General features: G+C 53.9%; 1 protein-coding gene across 1 annotated transcript in view; it reads right to left on the minus strand.

The window, feature by feature from the left end:
* Window positions 1–1410: 1410 nt before the first annotated feature.
* The window catches only part of HIP1R (huntingtin interacting protein 1 related), a 41668-nt gene continuing 17935 nt past the window's right edge, over window positions 1411–25143 (minus strand). Inside the window, exons 2-32 of the mRNA XM_049865116.1 lie at window positions 20835–20898; window positions 20221–20363; window positions 19986–20042; window positions 18087–18167; window positions 17623–17699; window positions 17168–17229; window positions 14760–14900; window positions 13928–13985; window positions 13749–13824; window positions 13480–13620; window positions 13266–13327; window positions 12956–13028; window positions 12688–12871; window positions 12459–12547; window positions 12221–12337; window positions 12035–12136; window positions 11602–11796; window positions 8436–8583; window positions 8249–8335; window positions 3993–4100; window positions 3718–3854; window positions 3520–3630; window positions 3225–3283; window positions 3007–3037; window positions 2861–2923; window positions 2503–2603; window positions 2292–2397; window positions 2073–2196; window positions 1921–1982; window positions 1628–1831; window positions 1411–1545 (exon numbers count right to left, since the gene is read on the minus strand). Of these exons, the coding sequence (XP_049721073.1) occupies window positions 1507–1545; window positions 1628–1831; window positions 1921–1982; window positions 2073–2196; window positions 2292–2397; window positions 2503–2603; window positions 2861–2923; window positions 3007–3037; window positions 3225–3283; window positions 3520–3630; window positions 3718–3854; window positions 3993–4100; window positions 8249–8335; window positions 8436–8583; window positions 11602–11796; window positions 12035–12136; window positions 12221–12337; window positions 12459–12547; window positions 12688–12871; window positions 12956–13028; window positions 13266–13327; window positions 13480–13620; window positions 13749–13824; window positions 13928–13985; window positions 14760–14900; window positions 17168–17229; window positions 17623–17699; window positions 18087–18167; window positions 19986–20042; window positions 20221–20363; window positions 20835–20898 (3102 nt within the window). The 3' untranslated portion in view covers window positions 1411–1506. The remainder of the gene's footprint in view (window positions 1546–1627; window positions 1832–1920; window positions 1983–2072; window positions 2197–2291; window positions 2398–2502; window positions 2604–2860; window positions 2924–3006; window positions 3038–3224; window positions 3284–3519; window positions 3631–3717; window positions 3855–3992; window positions 4101–8248; window positions 8336–8435; window positions 8584–11601; window positions 11797–12034; window positions 12137–12220; window positions 12338–12458; window positions 12548–12687; window positions 12872–12955; window positions 13029–13265; window positions 13328–13479; window positions 13621–13748; window positions 13825–13927; window positions 13986–14759; window positions 14901–17167; window positions 17230–17622; window positions 17700–18086; window positions 18168–19985; window positions 20043–20220; window positions 20364–20834; window positions 20899–25143) is intronic.

Here is a 25143-nt window from a genome sequence, read left to right on the forward strand (position 1 = left end):
CTAATGTGTAAACATGCAAACCATCTCAGGGCTTCAAGTTACCGAAATCGTTCAGAGAAAAAAGCCAAAGACACTTTTGGAGGAACCAGCAGCAGCACTAGCACCTTTTTCTGTGGTCCCAAGTGCTCTGTTATTTGAAGACACTTAAGTGGTCCTGGCCAGGGCCTGACAGGGAGAAATGAAGAACCAACTGTAGCCCCTCCCTGTGGGGCGGTGGTTACAACAGTCAGCCAATTTTATTGCCAGTCGGCCGCCTCAGCAAAAGGAAATGCTACACACCAAGTAAAAGATCAGGCCCTTTGTGTCAGGCCAGCCCAGGGCACAGGGCTCAGGGTGCTGGGGGAGCCCTTCCTTCCTTCCCTTCACCTCCTCCGACCACCCCTGCCACCCGTGTGCTCTCCAGGAATGCAGACAGGGCCAGGCCAGCTAGGGCTTGGGCAGGAGGGAGGGAGAACTGGCTGCCCCTCCAGAGAGGCCCAGATGGCGCTTCCTGTGAGCACCAAGCACCGCTGATCCACTGGAGGGGCCAAGTCCCCGCTTCAGGAGGGCTAGAGAGAACTCTCTATGGTGGGAGGCAGGAAGATGGGTGAATGGAAGGTGCCTGAACAGGCCCCCAGGGGCAGCCCGATTTGTACGTGAAAAAGGAAACGGGGTCACCCCAGACGCAAAGGCTGCCCTAGAGACCTGCCCCCGCTCCAGTGGGAAGCTTCAGAGGCCAGCGTCTGTCCTTTTGCATGTTAGCTTGGCCTCTCCCTAACATACTGTCTCATCTACACACTCTTTCACTCATACACATGATTTCTCACATACACTCCCATACACAGTCGTATACACCGAACGACCCCTCTCTGTCATGCACACATCTCACACATACACTCTGCCTGTCTTGCATACACTTTACGTTCCTCACACGCACACCCTTCTTTCGCTCATGTACAGTGTCTTGCACTCTCATATACACTGTTACACATTCTCATATATGCTCTCTGATCACATACTCTCTCACACACCTTTCTCCCCTGGTTGCTGGTCCTCTGACGCCCCCCACCCCACCTGAGAGCATCTCAGCCAGCCAGTGGGCCTGTGGATTCGGTGCCCCAAGAAGGCCACAGAGAGAGGTGATGTTGGTTGGACCTTGAGTCCAAAGAGGAGGGAGGGCCTCACTCAGATGTTCCCCAAGTGGCCCTGTTTCCCAGTGTACAGAGTAGAAACTTATAAAGAAGAGAGCTAGCCCTGAAGGTGAAGCAACGTTCATGTGTTCCTGAAGAGTTACGGCTAGGGCCGGCGGGGCCCTGGCTGCTCCGACACTTCCTGTCACAGATCGATAGAGATGCAGGCCAGCCCGGGAGCTGTCTGCAACGTCCTGCTGGCTCCTTGGGCCTCGCGAATGGGCTGGTGCCACCTGCTGGAGACAGACCGTGCCCTCGGAGGTCCGTACCAGCTCAGGGCAGCCACAAGGGCCAGGCCGCCAGCAGCCTCCCCGCTGCGGCCAGGGTGCCCCGTAGTTCACGAGCTGAGCTGGTAGATGCTGTCCTTTTTGTCAAGCTGCAGAGGTCAGAGGGGGAGCTCAGTGGGGCTGGGCCGGCCTGTGCACCTCCTCCACCCTGTCCAGCACTGACACTGGTACCTGGTGGTCCTGCCTGGGGCCAACACTGGGCTTGTGGGCCAGGGGCGGCTTGGAGGCCCTGCTGCGGGGCACAGGGCTGAGCTGGCCTGGCTCCTCCTCCCCGGGCGTGCCCACGCTGCCGGCCAGCACGTAGTGCTGCTTTCTCAGCTCCCCCAGTCGCACACGCTCCACCTCCAGGGTCTTCTCCAGCTCCAGCACTCGCACCTGCAGCCCAGCACACCCCGCTCAGTGCGGCCCCAGGCCTCTCCCCGGGACGCCCCTTGTTGGTGCTCAGTACCCCAGAGGGTACCTACCTGGGACTCCATCTCCTGCTTCTTCAGCTTGATGAGGGACAGGCCTGAGAAGTCCATGGTGTCTGTGGCCCAAAAGACGAGAGGGTAAGTGTCCGGGCTGTGGCCCTGAGAGGCGACCCCCACCGGATGCCACTGAGGCTTTGGCCACTCGCCTCTGTCTTCGATTTGCTCCTGGCCTGACTTGGTGGAGGCCACCACTTTGGCAGCCATCTCGTTGACGGTGCGGGAGCACTCCTGCAGGTGACTGAGGTGGTGGCTGTGCTTGTCGGCCTTCACCTGGGGAGGGCCGGGAGGGGCTGGTTAGGGTCTGCAGCCTGGGGCAGCCCCGTGGAGGACACGGAGGCCAGGCGCGGTAAAGCCTGTCTGCTCACCTTGGAGGCAGCCACCAGCTGGGCAGTGCTGGCCGCAATCTCGTGGGAGCAGACGATGAGCTGCTCATACTTGCCAGTGTGCAGCACCACCTTGTCAGCCGCCTCCCTGGGGGCAGCGGGAGCTGTCGGGCTGGGCTTCCCCACTACACCCAGCAGGCAGCCCGCACTCCAGACTTGGGGCAGCACCCACCCCCGCGCCCCGGCGACTTACACCAGCTGCGTGGCCCCCCAGCCCACTGCCTTGGAGGCAGAGATGAGACCCTCAGTCCAGCGTGAATTCTTGGCGTAAAATTCCTGCTGCGTGGCTGCCCCCTAGTGGCGACAGGAGGACAGGGTGGACCAGATCAAGTGCCACAAGTGGTGGGGGGATCCCCCTTCTCTCCCCTCTCCAAGCCACAAAGGGCCGGGTCCCTGAAGCCCCCCTGGGCGTTGGGCAGGGGGTGCTAGAGGGGTTAGGCTCAAACTCCAAGGCACATTGTAGGGGGGATATTCTTATCACACTTTGGTGTCTCCTGCCTGGGCCCAGGGTAGGGTGTGGCCCGTGAGGCCCCTGCCCACCCACTGCTCACCCTGCCGCCCTCCACAATCTCCTTCTGCAGGCTGGTGGATGTCATCACCAGGAGCCGGATGGCCTACAGAGACCAACATGCGTGTCACCTCAGGTGTCATTTGGGGGCAGCCCACCAGACACAGGGCCCACTGCTCAGCCACTCACCTTCATCAGGTCTGTGCAGGACTTGAGGATCCTGGGAAGGAGCAGGAGGAAGTGAGGGGGAGAGAAGAGACCAACCTCCCAGCTGGCTCATAAGTGAAGCCACGGAAGTGCCTCAGTGTGGCCCCTAGCCGCACCCCCTTTTTGGAGCACCAAGCCGCCACTGGGAGGACCACAGTGTGGCCACCCCATGTGGAGAGTGGGAACAGAGTGGGTCTCACCTCTCATTCACTTCCAGCTTCACCCCAGAGCTCGCGTGCCGGGCCTGGTTCATCATGTCCTAGACCCAACAGTGGAGCCATGAGCAGGGCTGGGGAGGGGACCCCAGTGCTAAACCAGCCCCCCAGAACAGCCACTTAGCCAAAGAAGAAAGAGTGTGTGGTGCCAGGTCAGGGTGGGGACACCAGGGGCCACCTCCCCAGCCCTCAACTCTGATTTGGAGAAGGCTCTGGAAAACACTGTCTGGCCCTTGCCCAAAAGCAGAAACGGGCACAGTCCCCACACTCTGGTTCTCACCTCTATCCTCCGAACTGCATCTTCAATGGCCGCCGAAGTGGCTGCCATTTCCTTGTCAACCATGGCTCCAAGCTCCTCCTGACGCACGTCCAGACTCTTGGGCTTTAGCTCCTGGGGGAAGGGGGCACAGGTGCTCAGTCCCTGTATCTCGCCTCAAGGCTCCCCTCTGCCTGTGCCCTGTTTGGTGGCCGCACTCACCTGGCCCAGCTGAAGGATACCCTGCAGGGACGTGCGCACCAGGCCGGGCTGCGCCCGTGGCAGAGCCTGTCGGTCCTGCAGCTGCCCCACCAGCTCCAGGCCACGGGCCCCGCATTCCCTGCAGATGTCCATCAGGCCTGAGGAGGGGAGACGGATGTCAGCACAGAAATCCTTGAAAAAGGCCCTGCAAGCAGGCCTCCCCAGCCCATGGTCCACCAAGAAGGCCTCGTGTGAGACAGGCAGGGCAGCTGGAGGCCATTGTCCGGGACACTCACGGTCTGCATGGTCGGTGGGTGCCAGGTGCGAGGTGGCACTGCCATTGATGATGGTGTCTGCAGCCAGGTGGGAGAACCGGGTCAGGGCTGCCACCAGGGCAGAGGCATCTGCAGGCCGACAGGGCAGAGGTCAGCAAGCAGGAAGGCAGCAGAAGCCTGGCATGGCGCCATCTACCACGTCCTGGCTGGGGCTTTCCAAGTAGCCAGTCTCATTTACTGTCCTTGTAGCCCCGAGGCCTCGGCTCTGATACCCTCCATACTGAGGATGATGAGAGGAAGGCTGGGCGGAAAAGACCTGCCCCAGGTCATGGAGCCTGAGGGGGCTGAGCAGGAACCAAAGTGGGTCTGTTGGCCCCAGGCTCCCTGCAGATACCTGGATGACCACAGGGCACAGTGCAGCCTGTTTGCAGAAAAGGTACAGCTAACTCAGGGAGTGGGGGAAGACAGGGGGAACCTGGTCAGTTTCCTGAAAAGGAGGTGCCAGGTATCCAGGTGTTACAGATTGAATTGTGTCCCCAAGAAAATACGATGTAAATCCTCACCCCTACACCTGAGCGTGTGATCCCATTTCAGGATAGGGCTGTTAATGAGGCCATGTCAGTGTGGGGTGTGTCTTAAACCAGTCACTTTTGGGATATAAAAAAGCAGATTAGGCACACAGAAGCCAGTACAAACCAAAAAACCCAAACCCAGTGCCATCGAGTCGATTCCGACTCATAGCGACCCTATAGGACAGAGTAGAACTGCCCCATAGAGTTTCCAAGGAGCGCCTGGCAGATTTGAACTGCTGACACTTTGGTTAGCAGCCGTAGCACTTAACCATTACTCTGCCAGGGCTTCCAAAGCCAGTACAGATGGGGGAAAGAGATGCCACGTAGAGAGAGAAAGTCTGCCCCTAGAGCTGGCCCTCTGAATTTGGACTTAATAGCCTCCCAAGCTGGGAGACCACCACGTTTCTATCAGTTTGTTGTACTGTGGTCGCTTGCATGTTGCTGTGATATTTTAAGTTTTGCCACTGGTATTTCAAATACCAGCAGGGTCACCCTTGGTAGACAGGTTTCAGTGGAGCTTTCAGAGTATATCAGAGGAGAAAGAAGGACCTGGTGGTCTACTTCTGAAAAACCCGGCCAGTGAAAACCTCATGAATAGCAGCGGAACACTGTCTGATATGGCGCCAGAAGATGAGCCCCTCAGGTGGGAGGCACTCAAAGTACGACTGGGGATGAGCTGCCTCCTTAAAGGAGAGTCACCCTTAACGACGTGGATGGAGTTGAGCTTTCAAGACCTTTATTTGCTGATGTGGCATGACTCAAAAGGAGACGGAACAGCTGCAAACATCCATTAACAATCAACGGGGAATATACAAAGTATGAGTCCAGGAAAGTTGAAGTCATCAAATGAAAATGAAATGGAACGCATGAAGATTGCTATCTAGGGATTAGTGAGCTGAAATGGACCGGTTATCGGCCAAGTGAGTCAGACAATCATATGGTCTACTATGCCAGGAATGACAAACTGAAGAGGAATGGCATTGCGCTCATTGTCAGGAGCATTTCAAGGTCTGTCCTGAAGTACAACGCTGTCAGTAATAGGACAATATCCATACACCTACAAGGAAGACTAGTTAATACGACTGTTATTCAAATTCATGCAGCAACCACTAAGGCCGAAGTTGTAGGAATTCAAGATTTTTATCAGCTTCTGCAGTATGAAATTGATCAGACATGCAAACAAGATGCACTGATATTACAGGCGACTGGAATGTGAAAGTTGGAAACCAAGGAGGATTGGTAGCTGGAAAATATGGCCATGGTGATAAAAATGACGCCGGAGATCGCATGATAGAATTTTGCAAGACCAACGACTTCTTCATTGCAAATACCTTTTTTCATCAACATGAATGGTGACTACACACATGGACCTCACCAGATGGAATACACAGGAATGAAATCAACTACATCTGTAGAAAGAGATGATGGAAAAGCTCAATATTGTCAGTCAGAATAAGGCCTGGGGCTGACTGCAGAACAGACCATCAATTGTTCCTATGCAAGTTCAAGCTGAAGTTGAAGAAAATTAGCACAAGTCCACGAGAGCCAAAGTATGACCTTGAATATATCCCACCTGAATTTAGAGGCCATCTCAAGAACAGATATGATGTATTGAACAGTAATGACTGAAGACCAGATGAGTTGTGGAATGACATCAAGGACATCATACATGAAGAAAGGAAGAGATCATTAAAAAGGCAGGAATGAAAGAAAAAACAAAAATGGATGTCAGAGGAGACTCTGAAAGTTGCTCTTGAACATAGAGTAGCTAAATCAAAAGGAAAAACTGAACAGAGCTGAAAATTTCAAAGGGCAGCTTCCGAAGACAAAGTAAAGTATTATAATGAAATATGCAAAGACCTGGAGATAGAAAACCAAAAGGGAAGAATACGCTCAGCACTTCTCAAGCTGAAAGAACTGAAGAGAAAATTCAAGCCTTGAGTTGCAATACTGAAGGATTCTACGGGGAAAATACTAAACGATGCAGGAATCTTCAAAAGAAGATGGAAGGAATACAGAGAGTCACTGTACCAAAAAGAATTGGTCAATATTCGGCCATTTCAGGAGGTAGCATATGATCAAGAACCAGTAACACTGAAGGAAGTGGTCTAAGCTGCACTAAAAAAGGCATTGTCGAGAAACAAACAATGGAATACCAATTGAGATGTTTCAACAAACAGATGCAGCACTAGAAGTGCCCACTTGTTTATGCCACGAAATTGGGAAGAGATCCATATTTGTACCCATTCCAAAAAAAGGTGGTTCAACAGAATGTGGAAATTATCAAACATCATTAATATCACACACAAGTAAAATTTTGTTGAAGATTATTCAAAAACGGCTGCAACAGTACATCAACAGGGAATGGCCAGAAATTCAAATTGGATTTAGAAGAGGATGTGGAACAAGGGATATCATTGCTGATGTTGGTTGGATCTTGGCTGAAAGCAGAGAATACCAGAAAGATGTTTACCTCGGTTTTACTATGCAAAGGCATTTGACTGTGAGGATCCTAACAAACTATGGATAACACTGTGAAGAATGGGAATTCCAGAACACTTAATTGTGCTCATGAGGAACCTGTACTTAGACCAAGAGACAGTTGTGGAGTTGTTCAAACGGAACAGGGGGATACCGTGTGGTTTAAAATCAAGAAAGGTGTGCGTCAGGGTTGTATCCTTTCACACTTGTTCAGTCTGTATGCTGAGCAGGCAATTTGAGAAGCTGAACTATATGAAGAGGAGTTGGGCATCAAGATTGTAGGAAGACTCATTAACAAGCGATATGCAGATGACACAACCTTGCTTGCTGAAAGTGAGGAGGACTTGAAGCACTTACAGATGAAGATCAGAGACCACAGCCTTCAGCATGGATTACACCTCATCATAAGGAAAACAAAACCCTCTCAACTGGACCAGTAAGCAACATCATGATAAATGGAGAAAAGACTGAAGTTGTCTTTTGCTTGGATCCACAATCAACGCCCATGGAAGCAGCTGCAAAAGGCCTCTTTAAAGTGTTAAAAAGCAAAGATGCCTCTTTGAGGACTAAGGTGTGCCTGACCCAAGCCATGGTGTTTTCAATCACCTCATGTGCATGTGAAAGCTGAACAATGAATAAGGAAGACTGAAGAAGAACTGACGCCTTTGAATTGTGGTGTTGGCAAAGAGTATTGATTATACAATGGGCTGCCAGAAGAACAAACAGATCTGTCTTGGAAGGAGTACAGGCAGAATGCTCTTTGGAAGCAAGGATGGTTAGACTTCATCTCATATACTTTGGACATGTTATCAGGAGGGACCAGACCCTGGAGAAGGACATCGTGTTTAGTCAAGTACAGGGTTAGTGAAAAAGAGGAAGGCCCTCAACGAGATGGACTGACACAGTGGCTGCAACAGTGGGCTCAACATTACAATGATTGTGAGGATGGTGCAGGACTGGACAGTGTTTTGTTCTGTTGTACATGGGGTCACTATGAGTAGAAACCAACTTGATGGCACCTAACAACATCAAAGCTGTGAGAAAATAACTTTGTTAAAGCTGTCCACTTGTGCTATTTCTGTTACAGCAGCACTGGGAGACTAGGACATGGGAAAATTTCCCAGTATCCAAGGCAATGGATACTGGAGCCTGGCCTCGGGCCCTGCCCAGCCCTTTCCCCTTTCCCTGCACAGGTGGGGACCTTGCTGGCCATCTTGCACTTACCCGACATGGAGGCCAGGTACTGGGCATGGCCGTTCTCCAGGGCACTCACGGTATCCAGGGCGGCCTGGGCTCGGCTCACCAGGTAGTCTGCAAATACGAGTGGCCGGTGAGGGGCAGGAACACAGTGTGGATGGGCCACAGTTTGGGGGCCAGGCAGGCCCTCCCCAGCGCCCTGCGACAGACCCACCTGGGGAGCTGGTGCAGCGCAGGTGCAAAGGGTCGTCCAGCTTGCCCACAGCATCCCGCAGGATGGTCTCAGCTTCGGCAGCCGCACCCCAGAGCACCGCAAACTGCTCGTCCACCAGTCTCTGCTGCAGCCCCTGTTCCTGAGACTCCTGGCCAGCGAGTGGAGACGGGAGAGGTAATTTAGACATGCACCCCTCCTCCAGGGCAGCCTCTCCCAGGCCAGCCTCTCCCAGGCCCTCGATGTGAGGGGCTGCCTTGGGGGGGTTTTAAAGGAGACGCCACCCCAACCCCAGTGTCTGGGCTGCTCGCTCCCCAGAGTGGGGTGAACAAATCAACAATAAAGAGAAATATTCCAATTAAAAAATGGGTAAGGGGTCTCAATAGACATGTCTCCAAAGACAGTCAAACAGCCAGTAAGCACATGAAAGATGCTCAGCACCAGTATCCAGCAGAGAAATGCAAATCCACCTAGAGAGACTACACCTGACATTGTCTAGAAGGGCCCACGTCACAGAGATAAACGACAAGTGCGGGCGAGCGGTGCAGCTCAAAAGGTTACACAGTCACCGTCTGACCCAGCAATTTCACCCCTAGGATCTATCCAAAGGAAGTAGAAACACATGTCCACATAAAAACTTGCACTCAAATGTTCACTGGATTGTTCATGACAGCTAAAAAGTGGATACAACCCAAATGTCCATCAACACAGATGATGGATAAACGCCGTGTAGGACATCCGTACAATGGAGTCTTACTGTGCAATGGTTAAAGCTGGAACCCACCATCGCCGCCACGGGAGCAAGATGGGGCAGTCTGCTTCTGTAGAGGTTTACAGTCTTGGAAACCCTATGGGGGAGTTCTACTCTGTCCTGCAGGGTCGCTGTGAGTTGGAATCAACCTGAGGGCAGTGGGTTTGGCTTTTTTAAATAAAGAGACATGAAGTCCTGATGCATGCTACATCATGGGACTTTGGAAACACGCTGAGCGAAATTAGTTGCTAAAGGACAAATACTGAATGATCTCACATGAAATAAGCAAATATATAGAAATCAAAGGTTATCAGTGATGACCAGGGGTAGGGGGAGTGGCCGCTTCTGGGGCACTGAGCTTCTGTTAATGGTGGGATCACTTGGAACACACAGAGGTGATGACTGCACGACGTGACGACCATGACCAGTGTCACCGAGCTGCACAAGTAAAAACTGCTGGCATGGTGTGTGCTTTCCTTACATACTTTCACCACAAAAAAGGGCAGGTCTCTGGGGACCTCTAAGTCAACTGGCATAACATAGTTCATAAACAAAATGTTCTACATCCTACTTTGGTGAGTAGCATCTGGGGCCTTAAAAGGTTGTGAGCTGCCATCTAAGATACATCTATTGGTTGCACACTGTCTGAGCAAATGAGAATGAAGGAAACCAAAGACACAAGGAAAAGATTAATCCAAAGGACTCATGGACCACAACTTCCACAGCCTCCACCAGCCTGAGCCCAGAAGAACGAGATGGTGCCCAGCTACCATCATCAACCGCTCTGACAGGGACCACAACGGAGGGTCCCAGACAGAGTGGGAAAAAAATGTAGAACAAAATTCAAATTCACAAAAAAAGACCAGACTTACTGGTCTGACAGAGACTGAAGGAACACCCGTGACTGTGGCCCCCAGACACCCTGCTAACTCAGAACTGAAGCCACTCCCGAAGTCCATCTTTAAGCTAAAGATCAGACAGGCCTAGAAAACAAACATCAAGTGGGGAACGTGCATCTCAGTTCAAGCAAATGTAGAAAACCAAATGGGCAACCCCTTCTCAAAAGCAAAGAGAAGAAGGCAGGAAGGGACAGGAAAATTGAAAGAATGGATGCAAGGAACCCAGGGTGGAAAGGGGAAATGCTGACACACTGTGGGGATTGCAACCAATGTCACAAAACAATGTGTATATACATTTCTAATGAGAAACTAATTCTTAGGTAAACTTTCACCTAAAGCACAATAAAAACAAAAACGGGGGGAACCTGTGGTGCCCAGATCTACCCTGACACACATGGGGTGGCCATGAGTCAGAGCTGACCCCGCAGCAGCTAGTTTTGGTTTTATCTCTGTGCCTGTATCTCCTCCTACAGAGAGAAGCCACCTGGTGGAGCCTCCCCTCCGTGCAGCCGTCTCTCTGCTCAGGTTGTAAACTGGCTGCCCAGAGGCCTGAGGCAGCTGCAGGTCTGTGCTCTCTGGCCCACACAGGGTATCTCCGTCTCAGGGAGCGTTAAGTACAAGCAAAGAAAGCTCAGATCCCACACGGGCAATTTAGTGATTGTACCAACCACCTCACCTGCGAAGGGTTGTTACAGGGAGGGAGAACTGAGCCACCACTGCCCCCCAGTGGCCAGAATTTAGAATGCGCTAGATTTAGCTCCAGCAAGCAGTGTAGCCAAGGGTGAAGACACTCACGTTTAAGTTAGCAACAAATTCAGTTACAGAATCATAATATGAATCAAAGCTAAGAAAAAAGGAAAACAGTTAAGTGTTGATGAGGATGTACAGAAACTGGAACCCTTATCCACTGTTGGTGGGAATGTAAAATGGCGTAGCCTCTGTGGAGAACAGTATGGCAGTTCCTCAAAAAGTAAACTACTATGTGACCCAGCAGTTCCACTGCAAGGTGTATACCCAAAGACCTGAAAATGGGGACTCAAACACACACCTGTACACCAGTGTTCGTGGCAGCACTATCCACAATAGCTGAAGACTGGAAGCAACCCAAATATCCATCAAGATATGAATAAGATGTGTTCTGTCCAGACAATGGAATACCTACCATTCAGCCATAAAGAGGAATAAAGTTCTGACCATACATCATGGATGAACCTTAAAAACATGCTAACTGGAAGAAGCCAGTCACACAAGGCCCCATGGTGTATGATTCCACTTACGTGAAATGTCCAGGACAGACAAATCCACAGACAGAAAGCAGCTAAGTGATTGTCAGGGTATGGGGGTTGGTGTGTAATAGTTCATTTTGGGGTAATAAACATTGTAAAATTGACTGTGGAGATGGCCACAGAACCCTGTGAACACACCAAATCCACCGACAGCAGCCTTTCAGGGAGTGAAGTGCCGGCTGTGTGCCCTAAGCCCCCATAAAGCCGTTACAGGAAAAGGAGCATCCCACTACCTTCTCAGCCAGCCGCCCCTGCAGCTCGCCCCTCTCGCGGGCACCTCGCTGTTGCTCCTGGCTCAGGGCGGCCTCCTTCTCGCGCACCAGGCCCTGGGCCGCCAACAGGTCGGCCTCCCGCTGCCGCACGGTGCTGCTCAGTGCGTCCTTCTCTGCGCTCAGTGTGGCCAGCTGCTCGCTCAGCTCCGAACCGCTCTGCCAACAGGAGTGTGAGTGGGACCTCCAGAGCCTGCCCTTGCCCCCTCCTTAGTTCCTAGGTCCTCTCCGTTACTGCCCCCGTTGAAGAGCTTCCTGAGGGCAAGGCTGGGCCCTGTTTCCCCTATATCCCCACACACAGCCATGCTGAGGACTGCCAGGGGCCTGAGCCCAGCGGCATCTCGGCATGGGCCAGCTCCCAGGAAGAGGACAGTAACTTGTGCCGCCCGCCCCACACCTGCTCCCTGCGGCTCAGGGCTTCCTGCGTGCGGGCCAGCTCCCCGGCCTTGGCCTCCAGCTCCCTTGTCAGCTTCTCCAGCTGGTCGCTCTGCTCCTCCAGCTGGGACAGGACAGCATGTCAGTGGGGCAGTGGGGCTGGGTCACAGGGGAAGGGGGCGGGGCTGGGTCTGCATACATGCCACACCTTCATTTCAGACTCCCGTCGTGCCTGCTCCATCTGGAAGGCCAGCTGCTCCTTCACCCGTGCCACCTCCTCCTGGCTCTGCTGCGTCACCGTCAGCTGCCTGGCCGTGTCCGCGTTCTGGGCACAGGTGGGGACAGGCTCACCCTCCCGCAGTCAGCTCCAGGGCTGTCATGGCCCAGCCTGAGACCCACCTCCCCGGCTGGTTGACGGGTCACCAGGGCAGCGTGGGCAGCCCTACCTTCCGGAGCAGCTCCGCGTGGATGCTGACGAGCTCACTGTGCTTTTCCTTCAGCTTGTTGTAGCGTGCCTCCGTGGCACTGGCCTTCTCTGGTGGGGAGAAGGGAGGCCTGTGACTCCCGGGGGCAGTGGCTGTATGCCAGCAGAGGACACCCCAAGAGTCCGGGCTGCACCCCAGGGACACGCACTGGCCCTCAGCCGCCTGCCCCCACGCCCCGGGCCACACGCACTCTCGGCCTCCTCGAGCAGCCCCTGGTTCCGCTCGCCCTCCAGCTGGGTGGCCCTCAGCTGGGCCAGCTCGTCGCGGAGCTGCTCGTTGTCTACCAGGGCCTTCTGCTTCTGCTTCCGCTGCTCCTCCAGCTCCGCCTCCAGTGTGTTCACCTGGCCCCTCAGCTGGGCAATGTACCGCTGGGCCTGGGGACAGCAGGACGCAGGCGTGGGGGCCTGCTGGGCACAGCCCCCCAGCCTCCCCCAGGAGCCCCGGCCCACCCTCCGTACCTCCAGCTTGATCTTCTCAGGCTCTGCACGGAGCAGCTCCACCTCCCTCTTCAAGCTCTCGATCTGCAGGTCTCTGGGGACAGAGGTCAGGCAGGGTTACCCAGGTCCTCGGAGGACCAGCTATGCATCTTATCGATGGCCACTTGGGCTTGGGCCTGTTCTGAATCCAAATCTCCGTCCCAGGCCTTTCCAGGCGGAAGCATCCTGACCATGGCCCAGCAAAGGCCTTTCCCACCACCCCAGCCCCACCCCGCTGACTCCAGGCCCCATTAGGGGCCCCAACCCCATCCCACTGAACCCCAGGCCCCACCTGTCATCCTTCATGGAGCCATTGGGGGGTCCAAATGTCTGCTCAAAGAGGTCAGCTACCACCTGCCAAACCAAGGCACAGTTACCACCTGGCCATGCACCTGTGCCCCAGGCCAGGAGAGGAGGGACAGAGAGTGGCCCAGGGCTGCGCTACCCCACGCTGGAGCTGGAGGCCCTCAGGGGTGGGACCAGAGGGAGACAGAGTGACTGCTCACCGCTGGCTCCACGGTGGGGGGGCCTGTGCTGATCTCAATGAGGTTCTCGGGCTCCTCCTCCTCGGGAGCCTCCTCAGGGATCACCACCACAGGCTTGATGTGCTCAGCCAGTGCCGAGGCCCGCAGGAAGTTGGGAGGTCCCTGCAGGGGCAGGAGCTGCTCAGCCACCAGCCCCAGGGCCCTCTAAGAGCCCAGAGACCAGGGTGGTGAACCAGGCTGCAGCCAGGCAGATACATGGGGAGGGGACAGCTGGGGTGGGGTGGCAGTACCTCGGGCAGCCGGGGAATCTGGATGAGCCGCTTGAAGTAGATCATGTCAGCAGCTCGGCGGAAGAAGTTTCTGAGGCTGCGGGGGGGAAGCAGGGGTCACCAGGGAGGAGCCAGGCTGTCATGGGGTCCCCAGCACAGTGCCCAGGAGCCCAGCGCCTCTGCCCACCCCCCGCTGGCACCTGTGGAACTGCTCGTGGAACCGGTCCCGGTGACCTTGCAGTGTGTCAGCTGGGAGACCTGGGGACATGCAGGGTTACCATCATCGACTAGAGAGACTCCGTGACTGGGCCCCCACCCCGCTGATACAGACCCCTCAGGAGGAGAGACACAGTGCCGTGGGAGCTCAGCTCTCGGCTAAGTGAGAGAAGGAAACGCTAGCAAAAAAGGAAGCAGTGACCACCTCAAATCCAGGCTGTCCCAGGCTTGGAAGCCGCCGTGACAGCACTTGTATGACACACGCTCGCCCTGGGCTAGTCTTAAGAGGTTATGAGTCGGAATCGACTCAACAGTACTGGGTTTGGATGGGTTATACCCTAAGCCAGTGGTTCTCAGTGTGGTCTGGGGCAAGACCCTCTCAGGGTCTGCTGAGATCAGAAGAATACTATGGAGATACCATCTGTCCTTTGCTGTCCCTCCATCCGGGCCTATGACGAGGACATACCCCAGACCAGCTGTCTTCTAAGCCAGGTGTTTAGAAAAAAAAAAAATTTTTTTTTTAGATTTGCAAAAACGTAAAACAATGCCACTCTTCTTGCTAAATCGCTTTTTGTTTGGAAAATAGTTATTTTTCATTAGAAATATGTCATTTAACAGGTAACGACTATAAGACTGCTTTTCTATAATTAATAAAATACTTAAAAATTTTTCCTCAGTATTTCTAGTATAAAGTTTCTGAACAAATACAGGCGTTGTCAGCCATTACCAGCGTGGGGCCCGGGGCCTGAGGAGCCTCAGGCACGCAGCTCTGCAGCTCCCCCGGGGCAGGCAGGTGGAGGTGGGCGGGCAACTCACAGGAGTGCAGCTGGAACAGGAGCTTGACAGTGTAGTGGTAGAGGGGGCTGCAATCCTGGATGACCTGGATGAGCGGGGCCAGGCGGCACTGGCCCGAGGATATCTGGGACACCGCGATGGCCGTGTTGAGCTGCCGGAAAACTGCCGAGAGAAGTGGGGGGGACGAAGGGAGCGTGAGCCTGGACGGCGCCGCGGCGGTGGTGGCGCAGGGGCGGCAAGGAGTGCAGGAGCAGCAGGCCACGGCGGCTCCCTGAATTCGGCCCACGTGTTCCCATCCGCTGAGAGGGCGCCATCACCCCCACCCTCAGGCCGAGACCTGATGCTTCTGAGAATTTGGGTTGGGACTACAAGGCCGGGGTGCATGACAGCAGCTCGGTCACCTCCCTGCCACGGGGCCCAGGACGAGGGGTGGAGTGATGAGGGGAGTGTGCCCCAGGCTCCAGGAGGTGTGTGAGTGTTAGAGACTGCCCAGCCTCAGGCCTCCCTGTACAACGTGGACAGGCTCAGGCGGTGGGTCAGGACGGCCCTGCAACCCCGGAGACCCAGAGGTTTGTGGTTCCATCTCCCCTGCTCTTGACAGTCAGGCCTTTGACCAAATCTACCAAGTGCGGGGGAAGCTGACAAACACGAGGCTGCCTCCTCGCTGGCCGCCTCTTCTCTGGGCCATGAGAGAGACGACAAACAGCAAGCAGCGGGCCAGGGCAGGTGAGCGGCCGGGTGACCCACGCTGCACCCAGGCGCCTGAATAACTCCACGCCCTCGAGCCCCAGCCCTTCACTGGCTGGGCTGTGGGACCATTTGCAAACCTTGGGGAGACAGGAGAGGCCCAGAGTGAGGGAGTGAGAAGGAAAACTCTAATCTGTCCCTCTCCTTTTCTAAAGAAGCCCCTGGGTGGCACAAGCGGATAAGCACTTGACCACTAGGTGAAAGGTCGGTGGTTCAAACCTACCCAGAGGCGCCTTGGAAGTCAGGCAGGCCATCTGCTTCTGAAAGGTCACGGCCTTGAAAATCCTATGGAGCAGTTCTACTCTGCACACGTGGGGTCATCAGGAGTCAGAATCGACTCAACAGCAGCTAACAGCAACCACAGCAAAAGGACTGCCTTGGGTTTTAAACATGCATGTACACACTGCTCTGCCATTCGCTGCATTTCGCTCAGCAGAATGTTTTCTAGATCTTTCCCTGTCAGTTCACTTGGACACATCTCCCGCCGTTCCCTAGTTCAGGCAGAGCATGACGCAGGCATTTCTACAGGAGGATGTTTAGGACGGTTTAAGGGAAAGGCTCTAGGAGTTTGCCCTAGTCCAGACCGGGGCTGCAGGGAGGCACCAGGGCCCACCTCTGCCTCCCGCTAACTCCTGGAGACTTTCCCTTAAACAATCACCTCTCCAGACCCAGGTGGGGGAGGGGGCAGAGGTTTCCTGTTCAAATTGCTGCTGGCTTCCTGGAGGAAGGCTGGCATGACTCAGAGGGTTTGTGCCGCAGAAAACGGACCTTTAGGACAAACTGAGTGGCTGGGAACGGCCCTGCACTCGAAATGCGTGTGAATCGAAGGCTTTGCCAGGGATACTGCTGCATGGAACCCTGGCTGTGCCCCTTCTTTGTACCTAACCAAGGTGCCAGTGTCACCAAGAGTAGAGTGCTCGCCTATGGGTTCTCTCCACCTCCCCTTCTGGGGGCCCTGCCCTTCACTTCCAGACACGCGGGTGCCACCCAGGCTGGGTGGAGGGACCTGCTCCAGCCTGGTGGCTCTCAGTCCTCCGCACAGCTTGGGGCCACACCCTGTGCCCCTCCTCGCCCACGTCTGGCCATGCAGCCTCCTGGGCAGAGGTTCCAGCTCCCCCTCAGCCAGGCCCAAGTCCAGACCAGGGACGCAGGGAGGTAGTTCCCGGACCTCACCTCCCTCTAACTCCTGGAGACTTTCCCTTAAAAAGGCCTTTGCTTCTCCCCCTGGGAGAACTGACTCACCCACCCATTGTTCTGAAGCTGCCACCCAAAATGATCACCTCTCCAGGCCCAGATGGGGGCCTGGAGGTTTCCTGTCCAAAGGGCTGTGGGCTCAGGCAGGAAGGCTGGCATGACTCAGAGGTTTGTGCAGCAGAAAAAGAGCGCGGAGGCCCAACAGCCTCACCCTGGAAGGGCTCAGCAGAGGCCCAGGGGCCAGGCCGCCAGATGGGAGCTCCCCACTCACCCACGCCCCACATGTCTTGGGGCCAACGGCAGGATGTGCCCTTGATGGGATGGCCAAGACACCCTCTGTGCAAACCCATGGGAGGCTGCTCTACTCTGTGCATTCTGGCGGGGTATGGACCCCAAGGGGCAGGTATATTTGAGAACGTTAAAGTGATAGTACAGGCAGGGCCTGCATGTCACTAATGTAGCCCCAATCTGGACACATGGTGCCTCACCTGACTCGGACAGCTTCAGCTCGCAGTCCATGTAGTCAAACATCTCCACGGTGAGCTGGAAGCTGGGTGAGGAGGGAGGGAGGCCCGGAGGGGTGAGTGTGAGGGGTGGCAGGCCCTATCATCCCCCGAGAACCCTGAGCGCAGCACCTCCTCCACCAAAAGTGCCCAATTCCAAATAAGCCCCGTCCCTAGGCTTTTCTAGGCCTCAGCCTCCTCTCAGGCTGTGGCTCACTTGCTCACCAGCAGCCCTGCTCGGTGTGAATGGGATGAAACCCTGAGCACACAGGGTGAAACCCTGAGTGAACAGGGAAACAAGGAAGGCGGGGTGTGGATGCCAGGGAACTTGCTTAAGACCATCCGGTCGGCCAGGGGGACTAGTGCCCCCAAGAAGTGGGGTCAGGACACGAAGCGGAGAAATGAAATCAGTTTGGGTCTGTCCTGCCCACAGAACTCACATGTTGTTGACGTCCGTTCCCGCTGCCTTCTCCAGCACCTCGTCCGTCACCTCCAGACCTGCAGGAAACTGGGGGTGCTATGGAGAGAATACCTGCCTGCTCAGCCGCCCCTCGAGAGCTGGCCCTGGCTCTAGGAGGCATCTAGGAGCCATCTGCTCTAGGGTGACACTCTTGTGCTGACAAGAGTGGCTGGAGTGGCCCCAGGACAGGACACAAGGAAGACGACTGCCTGGGCCAGGCAGGGCGCAGATCTGCCCCCGAAGTCTGCGGGCCACCAGCACAGAGCTCAGCTCTAGCTGCCCTGCCCCGCCCGCCTTGTGAAGACTGCATGAGGGGACAGGCCCCAGTGGTGCTGATGGACAGCACCAATCCTGCCCCTCTGCTACATCCCTAGAGGAAAGAGCCCGGGTCTCTGGGAGCCCAGTGGGTTCCTCCTGGCCTCATGACTCTCCCGAGGAGACTACCTTGAGGTGGAAGGAGATTTTGGTCAGCAGAAGTTTGGTGTAGATATTCACCAGCTGTCCATACCGGTCGTGCAGATGCCCCTGTGGAGAACAGAGCCCAGGTGAGGCCCAGGTGAGGGCCCAGTGCTTTAGGACAAACAGGGAAACCAAGGCAGGAAGACGTGAGAAAAGCAGCTGAGTGTCATTCCATCACCTGCCCATTCACTCTTGCAAAGATCCATTGGCTGCTTCTAGCTTTCTTCCTTCTCTAAGGCTGCCGCCACACTCGCACCGTGTCTAGCTCTTTTATCTTGCTCCTTGTCATTCTTACAGTGTTTTTCATTTCTAGTACTTCCTTTTGGTTCTTCCTTAGCGTTTCCACCTCTCTGCTCACATCACCCATCTGTTCTTGTCCACTTTTTCCACTACAGCCCTTAGCATTAGCCATACCAAAAACTAAACCCGTTGCTATTGAGTTGATTCCAACTCATAGCGACCCTGTGTAGGACAGAGTGGAACTGCCCTAAGAGGTTTCCAAGGAGCTGCTGGTAGATTCGAACTGCCAGCCTTCCGGTTAACAGCTGAGCTCTTAACTGCTGTGCCACCTGGTCTGATAATTCCAAATTTCTGCCATATTCCTTATATCATTGTTCCACAAAACCAAAAAGCCAAATTCATTGCTGTCGAGTTGATTGTGATTCACAGTGACCCTGTGTATGCAGAGCAGAACTGCTCCACAGGGTTTTCAAGGCTGTGACCTTTGGGGATCAGATCACCAGGCCTCTCTTCCGAGGTGCCTCTGAGTGCCTAGCAGTTTAACCGTTTATGCCACCCAGGGACTCCCCAATTGTCCCACAGTTCTGGGGTATTGGATCCTGTGTTTTCTCTTTGGTTTTCAGTTTGGGGGTGTCTTGCTGACAGAGCTCCAGCTCAGTGAGTCTCTCCTCGGCTGTGTCCAGTCTACATTCTTCAGTTCTGTTACGTGCTTTTGATTTCTACCATTTCCTTTTGATTCTTTCTTAGTGTCCCTCCTGGTCATTCTTGCCAAAGAAGCTCTTGTGAGAAGAGAGCTCTGTCCCAGGGCAGCAGGCCAACCCCAGTCAGGACATTTTATTGACGTGCTGGTGGGCAGATGGGAGGCACATTCCGACAGCATGCCACATCCTCCCAGCTGCCTTCTCTGACACCTCACCCATCTCCTCCAAACACCACGTCCTCTTCAGCTGTGCAGGCGGCCCTCAAGACTGCAAAGGGCGCTGTGAACGCCATTCTCCTTACTTCCAGGGCAGTTCGGTCTGGTGCTCAGTGCCCCAGCCCAGCCTGTGGCCCTTCACTGTGCAGAGCCTGCTGGGTCACTGTCCCACCCCCAGCGGTGCTCTGGTAGAGGATGGAGTGCTCCCACCCAGGGAGGCCCTCCTCCTTCCCACTAAGTCCTGAAAGTTCTGGAGGGAACTAAGACTATGGGTTCCGCAGGACTTGCAAACTTCACCGCGTGTAGGACCACCCGGAGGCCCGCTGAAAACATCAATGTCCACCCGTGAACGAGTCCACAGCAGCGGCGTGGGAGGTACCACCAGGGTGTCTGCTTCCTCACTCAGGGCTGACCGCCTCGCAGACCCCACTCACAGGGACGACAGGTCCACAGGGCCCGAGTCCAGTGCTGCTGTGTTTGGAACTCCAGGGCCAGGTCTTCTAGCAACACTGCGACTCATATTGACTGAGGTGGGCCCCCCACCCACACGTTCACCCCAAATCACATCACACTGATTTCTGCCCTGAGAGGAAGAAGACCCCTCCCTGTGCTCCGGGGGAGGCAGAGGGCTCAAGCGTCCCCACTCTCCAAGTGTCCTCTGACTGCACATCCGTGACCACTGGCCCCTGCCTGATGTCGAGGCCCCAACATCCGCTCCCGGCATTTACCCACAGGTCCCCGATCTCGCGGACGTTGCTCCGGTACCGCTGGCAGTCATGCAGAACCTGCAGCGTGGGTGGGGGGAGAAGGACAAGGGTCAGGAACCTAGCCCCATGCCAGCTGGAGGCAGGGATGTGGGGGACGTGAGAGATCAGGAGGCATGGCTCTGGGACACTGCCCCCGGGGGACAGAGCGTCTCCACTCCAGGAGCGCTGCTCTGCCCCAGGTGCCCCATCCACTCACATTAGGGTGCCCATCTCGGAGGACCTTGTGCAACACGTGGCAGAACTTCCAGCTGAGGATGGAGTTGCTGGAAAGTGGCAGGCCAATGGCGTAGGACCAGAAGGTGAAGGCCCCCTTCTCATGGTGCGTGCCCAGGATGATGCCTGCGGGGTCAAGGTCCACGGAGCAGGAGCAGACTTGCATGAGGGAAGCAGGGGGGCACTCAGCAGATCCGCTGAGCACACGGGTCAGAGGCACACGTGGGGGACCCCAGTGCCAGGCATGGCTCCGCACGGCTCACCTCCAGGTCTGCCCCCTTCAGAGACTACGACCTTTACCTGGGGGCATGGGGCTCAGGACCAGAAAAAGGGCAAGGTTGTGAGCTTAACTGGGCCCAAGACGACTGGGTGCTCCCTGATAGGCAGCAAGCTTGGCGAAGCAAGGCTCACAGAGGGAGGACATCTTTCCCTGGCCCTGGCCTCAGAGAAGGGGTCTCACAAACCCACGATGTGGCTGGCCCTGGCAGCTACCCACAGCACCACACTGCCCCAGGGCTAGGCTGACTCTGCCCTTAGGCTCAACTCCTCTTCCACCTGCCCACCCTCCCACCTCCCCCAGGACACAGGGAAGGATACGCCGGGCATGCTTCTCCTTCACAGGGGCCTCCTGGTTATTGATGGCTTTGCTGATACTGATGGCCTGTGAGGGGATAAAGGAGGCTGAGATCAGAGACCACCCAGGCAGCCTCTCCCAGGAGAGACCCACGGGGTAACTGACAACATGCAGACAGGACCCTTCCCACCAGAAAGGCAAGTGTGGAGTTGAGGGGAAAGGGATTCACTCAGCCTAAGCACAGTCAAGAGTTCCTGGGTGGGTGCCAACAGTTAATGTGCTCAGCTGCTGACTGAAAGGTTGGAAGTTTCAGAGGTACCTTGGAAGAAAGGCCTGGTGCTAAAAAATCAACACTGAAAACCCTATGGAGCACAGTTCTACTCCGACACACACGGAAATGCCCTGAGACGGAGTCAACTTGATGGCAACTGGTTTTTAAGCAAAGCAAAGCTCTGAAGAGGTTTCTTCTCCTCAATACGCGCAGCTGAAGCTACTGCCGACACGCACCCTGTGCCACAAAGCCACTGAGCACTCACAAGGGTCTGGGAAATCAGGACAATCTGGGTGGTGGTTCCTGGAGCCCTCGTGTCGCAGTGGTTAAGGGCTACGGCTGCTAACTCTAAGTTTGAAAGTTCAAATCCACCAGCCACTCCTTGGAAACCCTATAGGCAGTTCTGCTGTGTTCTATAGGGTCATTAAGAGTCAGAATCAGCTTGAAGGCAACGGATTTTTTTTTTTTTTGGTTGGGCAGTGGTTCTAGAATGCACCTTCTGGTCTGAAACCCCTATGGTCTGGCTCTCCCTACAGACGTGGGCCTCAGTGTTCTTCACGGTCCCCTCAGATCAGCCGCGCAGACCTAGGGCCTTCTTCCCACCCAGCATGGGCCAGGCTGACCTCCTTCTGCACACAGCGCCCATTGTGGCCTCAGCTCATTGAGATGCGCAGCCTCTCGCCCACAGCCCCATCCAGGAGCTGGCCTTCCTGGCCACCAGCTCTGGCCCCAAACTTGCCCAGGGTGTCCGCACCTCCTTCCAGGGCCTCTGGCTGTGGACAGAGGGGGCGGGGCTGGGCTCATCACTCAAAGTCCTGAGAGAACCTGGCCTCTCCTATTTCAAAGGCTCCACAAGCTGGCGATGGAGGCTGCCCTGGCCCTTCTCCTGTCTGAGGGACCTCCACCGACCGGCATGGCCTAATTCCTTTCTGAGTCTGTGCTGCACCCATGTTACAATTCCATCCATAATAATGACGGGATGAGGACGACCAACAACTACCATTTACCGGGAGCCTATAAAGTGCCAGGCACAGGCAACAAGCCTCCTGGTACCAATTCTGCGATGTGGTTATGATCCCATTTTCTTGATGAGAAAAACTGAGGCACAGAGGTCAGGGATCTCGTCTGTACAGCTAATAATTGGCAAAGCCAGGCCCGTCTGACTCCAAGACCTGTGTCCTCAGCAATGATAAGCTGCCCAGGCGCCTCCTTCACACAGGGCTGGGGAGAGGACAGCAGATGTGGTATTGCAGGGGTGGGGCGTACAGTCACCCTGCTCCAGTCCCTACAGCAAGAGCTGAAAACACCAGGCACACAGCTGATGCTCACAGACCAGAAGTGCCATGTCCCTGAGTCCCTGGGGGGTGCAAACGGTCATCGCGCTTGGCTCCTAACCAAAGGCTGGAGGTTTGAGTCCACTCAGAGGCACCTCAGAAGAAAGGCCTGGCAATCTACCCCCCCAGAAAAATCAGCCATTGAAAATGCTACGGAGCATCATGATCAAGTGGGGTTTATTCCAGACACGCAAGGGTGGTCGAATCCTGGAAAACCAATCAATGTAACACAGCACAGTACTAGAATAAGGAAAAAAAACCACCTGATCATCTCAAAGCCAAAAAGGCATTTGACAAAATTCAACATTCTTTCAAAAAAAACACTCAACAAGTTCCTCAGTCTAACAAAGGGCATTTATGAAAACCTTATAGCTAATGTTACATTCAAAAAAGAAAGACAGATAGCTTTCCCTTTAGGATCAGGAACAAGGCAGGGATGCCCACTCTCACCACTGCTATTCAACATCATTTCAGAACAATGCAACCAGCAGAACAATTAGGGCAGGAAAAAAAAGGGGGGTATCCAACTCAGGAAGGAGGACTAAATCTATCCCTTTGTGCAGGTGACATGATCCTATACATAGGAAACCCCAAAGACTCCACAAAAAAGCGATTAGGACTAATAAATGAATTCAGCAAAGTGGCAGGACGCAAGGGCCACATAAAAATCAGCTGTGAGCAATCTGAAAAAGAAACTAAGGAAATAATTCCATTTACAACAGCATTTAAAAGGATAAAATATCTAGGAATAAATTTAACCTAGGAAGTGAAAGGCACAAAAAAGTATAGAACATTACTAAAAGGAATTAAAGAAGACCTAAGTAAATGAAGGGACACTCTGTGTCCATGGATTGGAAGGCTTAATATAGTTAAGATGTCAGCACTACCTGCCTTAGTTACCTACCCCGGCTACAAGAGAAATACCACAAGTGGACAGCTTTAACAAGGAGAAATTGGATTTTCTCTTGGTTAGGAGGCTGGAAGACCAAACTCAGGGTGGTGGCTCTAGGGGAAGGCTTTCTCTCTCTGTTGGCTCTAAAGGAAGGTCCTTATCTCTGAGCTTCTGCTCCTGGGTGATCTTCATGTGGTTTGGCATCTCCCTTCCACCATCTCTGCTTCTCTGTTTTGCTTGTTTAATGTCTTTTATACCACAAAAGAGATTAAGACACAGTCAAAACTAATCCTGTCTCATTAACATAATAAGACAATCCATTCCCAAATGGGATGATAAACACAGGCACAGAGGTTAGGATTTATAACACATATTTTTGTGGGACACAATTCAATCCATAACACTACACAATGCCACCTACAGTTGCAACACAATCCCCACCAAAATGCTAATAGCCTTCTTTTCAGAAATGGAAAAGCCAATCCTCAGAATTTATATGGAAGGGCAAGGGAGCCCAAATACCTAAAGCAATCCTTAAGAGGAATAAAGTAGGAGGACTCACACGTCCTGATTTCAAAACAGACTACAAACTACAATAATTAAAACAGCCTGGTATTTTTTTTTTTTTTTTTGGTATTGATATTATAGACATACAGACTAACAGAATAGAATTGAAAGTCCATAAATAAATGCATACATCTATTGTCAACTGATTTTCAAAAAGGGTTTCCAAGGAGCGGGTGGTGGATTTGAACTGCCAACCTTCTGGTTAGTAGACCTCTGGTTAGCAGCATAGCATTTAACCACTAGGCCACCAGGGTTTCCCATAAACCATTAGGGAGATGCAAATCAAAACCACAATGAGATATCACCTCACCATTGTTAGAATGGCAGTGATCAAAAAAATAGCAAACAAGTGTTGCCAAGGTTGTGGAGAAACTGGAACCCTCATATTGTTGGTGGAATGTAAAATGGTACAGTCACTGTGGAAAACAGTCTGGCGGTTCCTCAAAAAGTTGAGCACAGAACTACCATATGACCCAATCCTAGACATGTACCCAGAAGAAGTAAAGACAGGAACACAAACAGAAACTGGTACACCAGTGTTCACTGCAGTACTTTTCACAAGAGTCAAAAGGTGGAAACAACCGAACTGTCCATCAACAGATGAATGGATAAATAAAATGTGGTATATACAAACAACGGAATCTTACTCAACGTTAACGAGAAATGAACTTTGATGCATGCCACAACATGGATGAACCTTGAAAACATTGCGCTGAGTGAAAGAGGTCAGTCTCAAAAGGAAAACGCTGTCTTATGTCTTCTCTCACTTACATGAAAAAAGCAAATATATAAAACCAAGGATTACTAATGGTTACCAGGGGTGGGATGGAGTGGGAAGGGGGAGTTTTTGGTTGAGAGGCAGGGAGTTGATGTTAATGTTCGTGGAATATTCTAGAACAGGATAGCGAGAATGGTAGCAGAACAGGAAAAATGCAGTTGATGTCACTGAGTTGTAAGTGTGGAAGTTATACTGGCAAATGTTTCGGTGTGTATGTTTTCATCACTCTAAGGAGCACTGTTGTGCTCTGACACACACAGGGCCGCCATGAATTGGAGTTGACTCCACGGCAGCCAGAACATGGAAGACGCGTTGCCCTGACACCTAGGCTGGCTCTCCCTACGAAGGCCACCTGGTCAGGAAGATTCCAGGTGTGTGTGCGGGGGGGTGGGGGGGGGGCGGAACTGCAGCTCCACCCAGACCAGCCAGAGGGGGCAAATGCGGACACAAAGGTGTAGCCCTGGTCACACAGTGCTTTCTCGCCTGACCC

The sequence above is a fragment of the Elephas maximus genome, chromosome 22 (genome assembly GCF_024166365.1).
Source record: "Elephas maximus indicus isolate mEleMax1 chromosome 22, mEleMax1 primary haplotype, whole genome shotgun sequence".
Classification (NCBI taxonomy): domain Eukaryota; kingdom Metazoa; phylum Chordata; class Mammalia; order Proboscidea; family Elephantidae; genus Elephas; species Elephas maximus.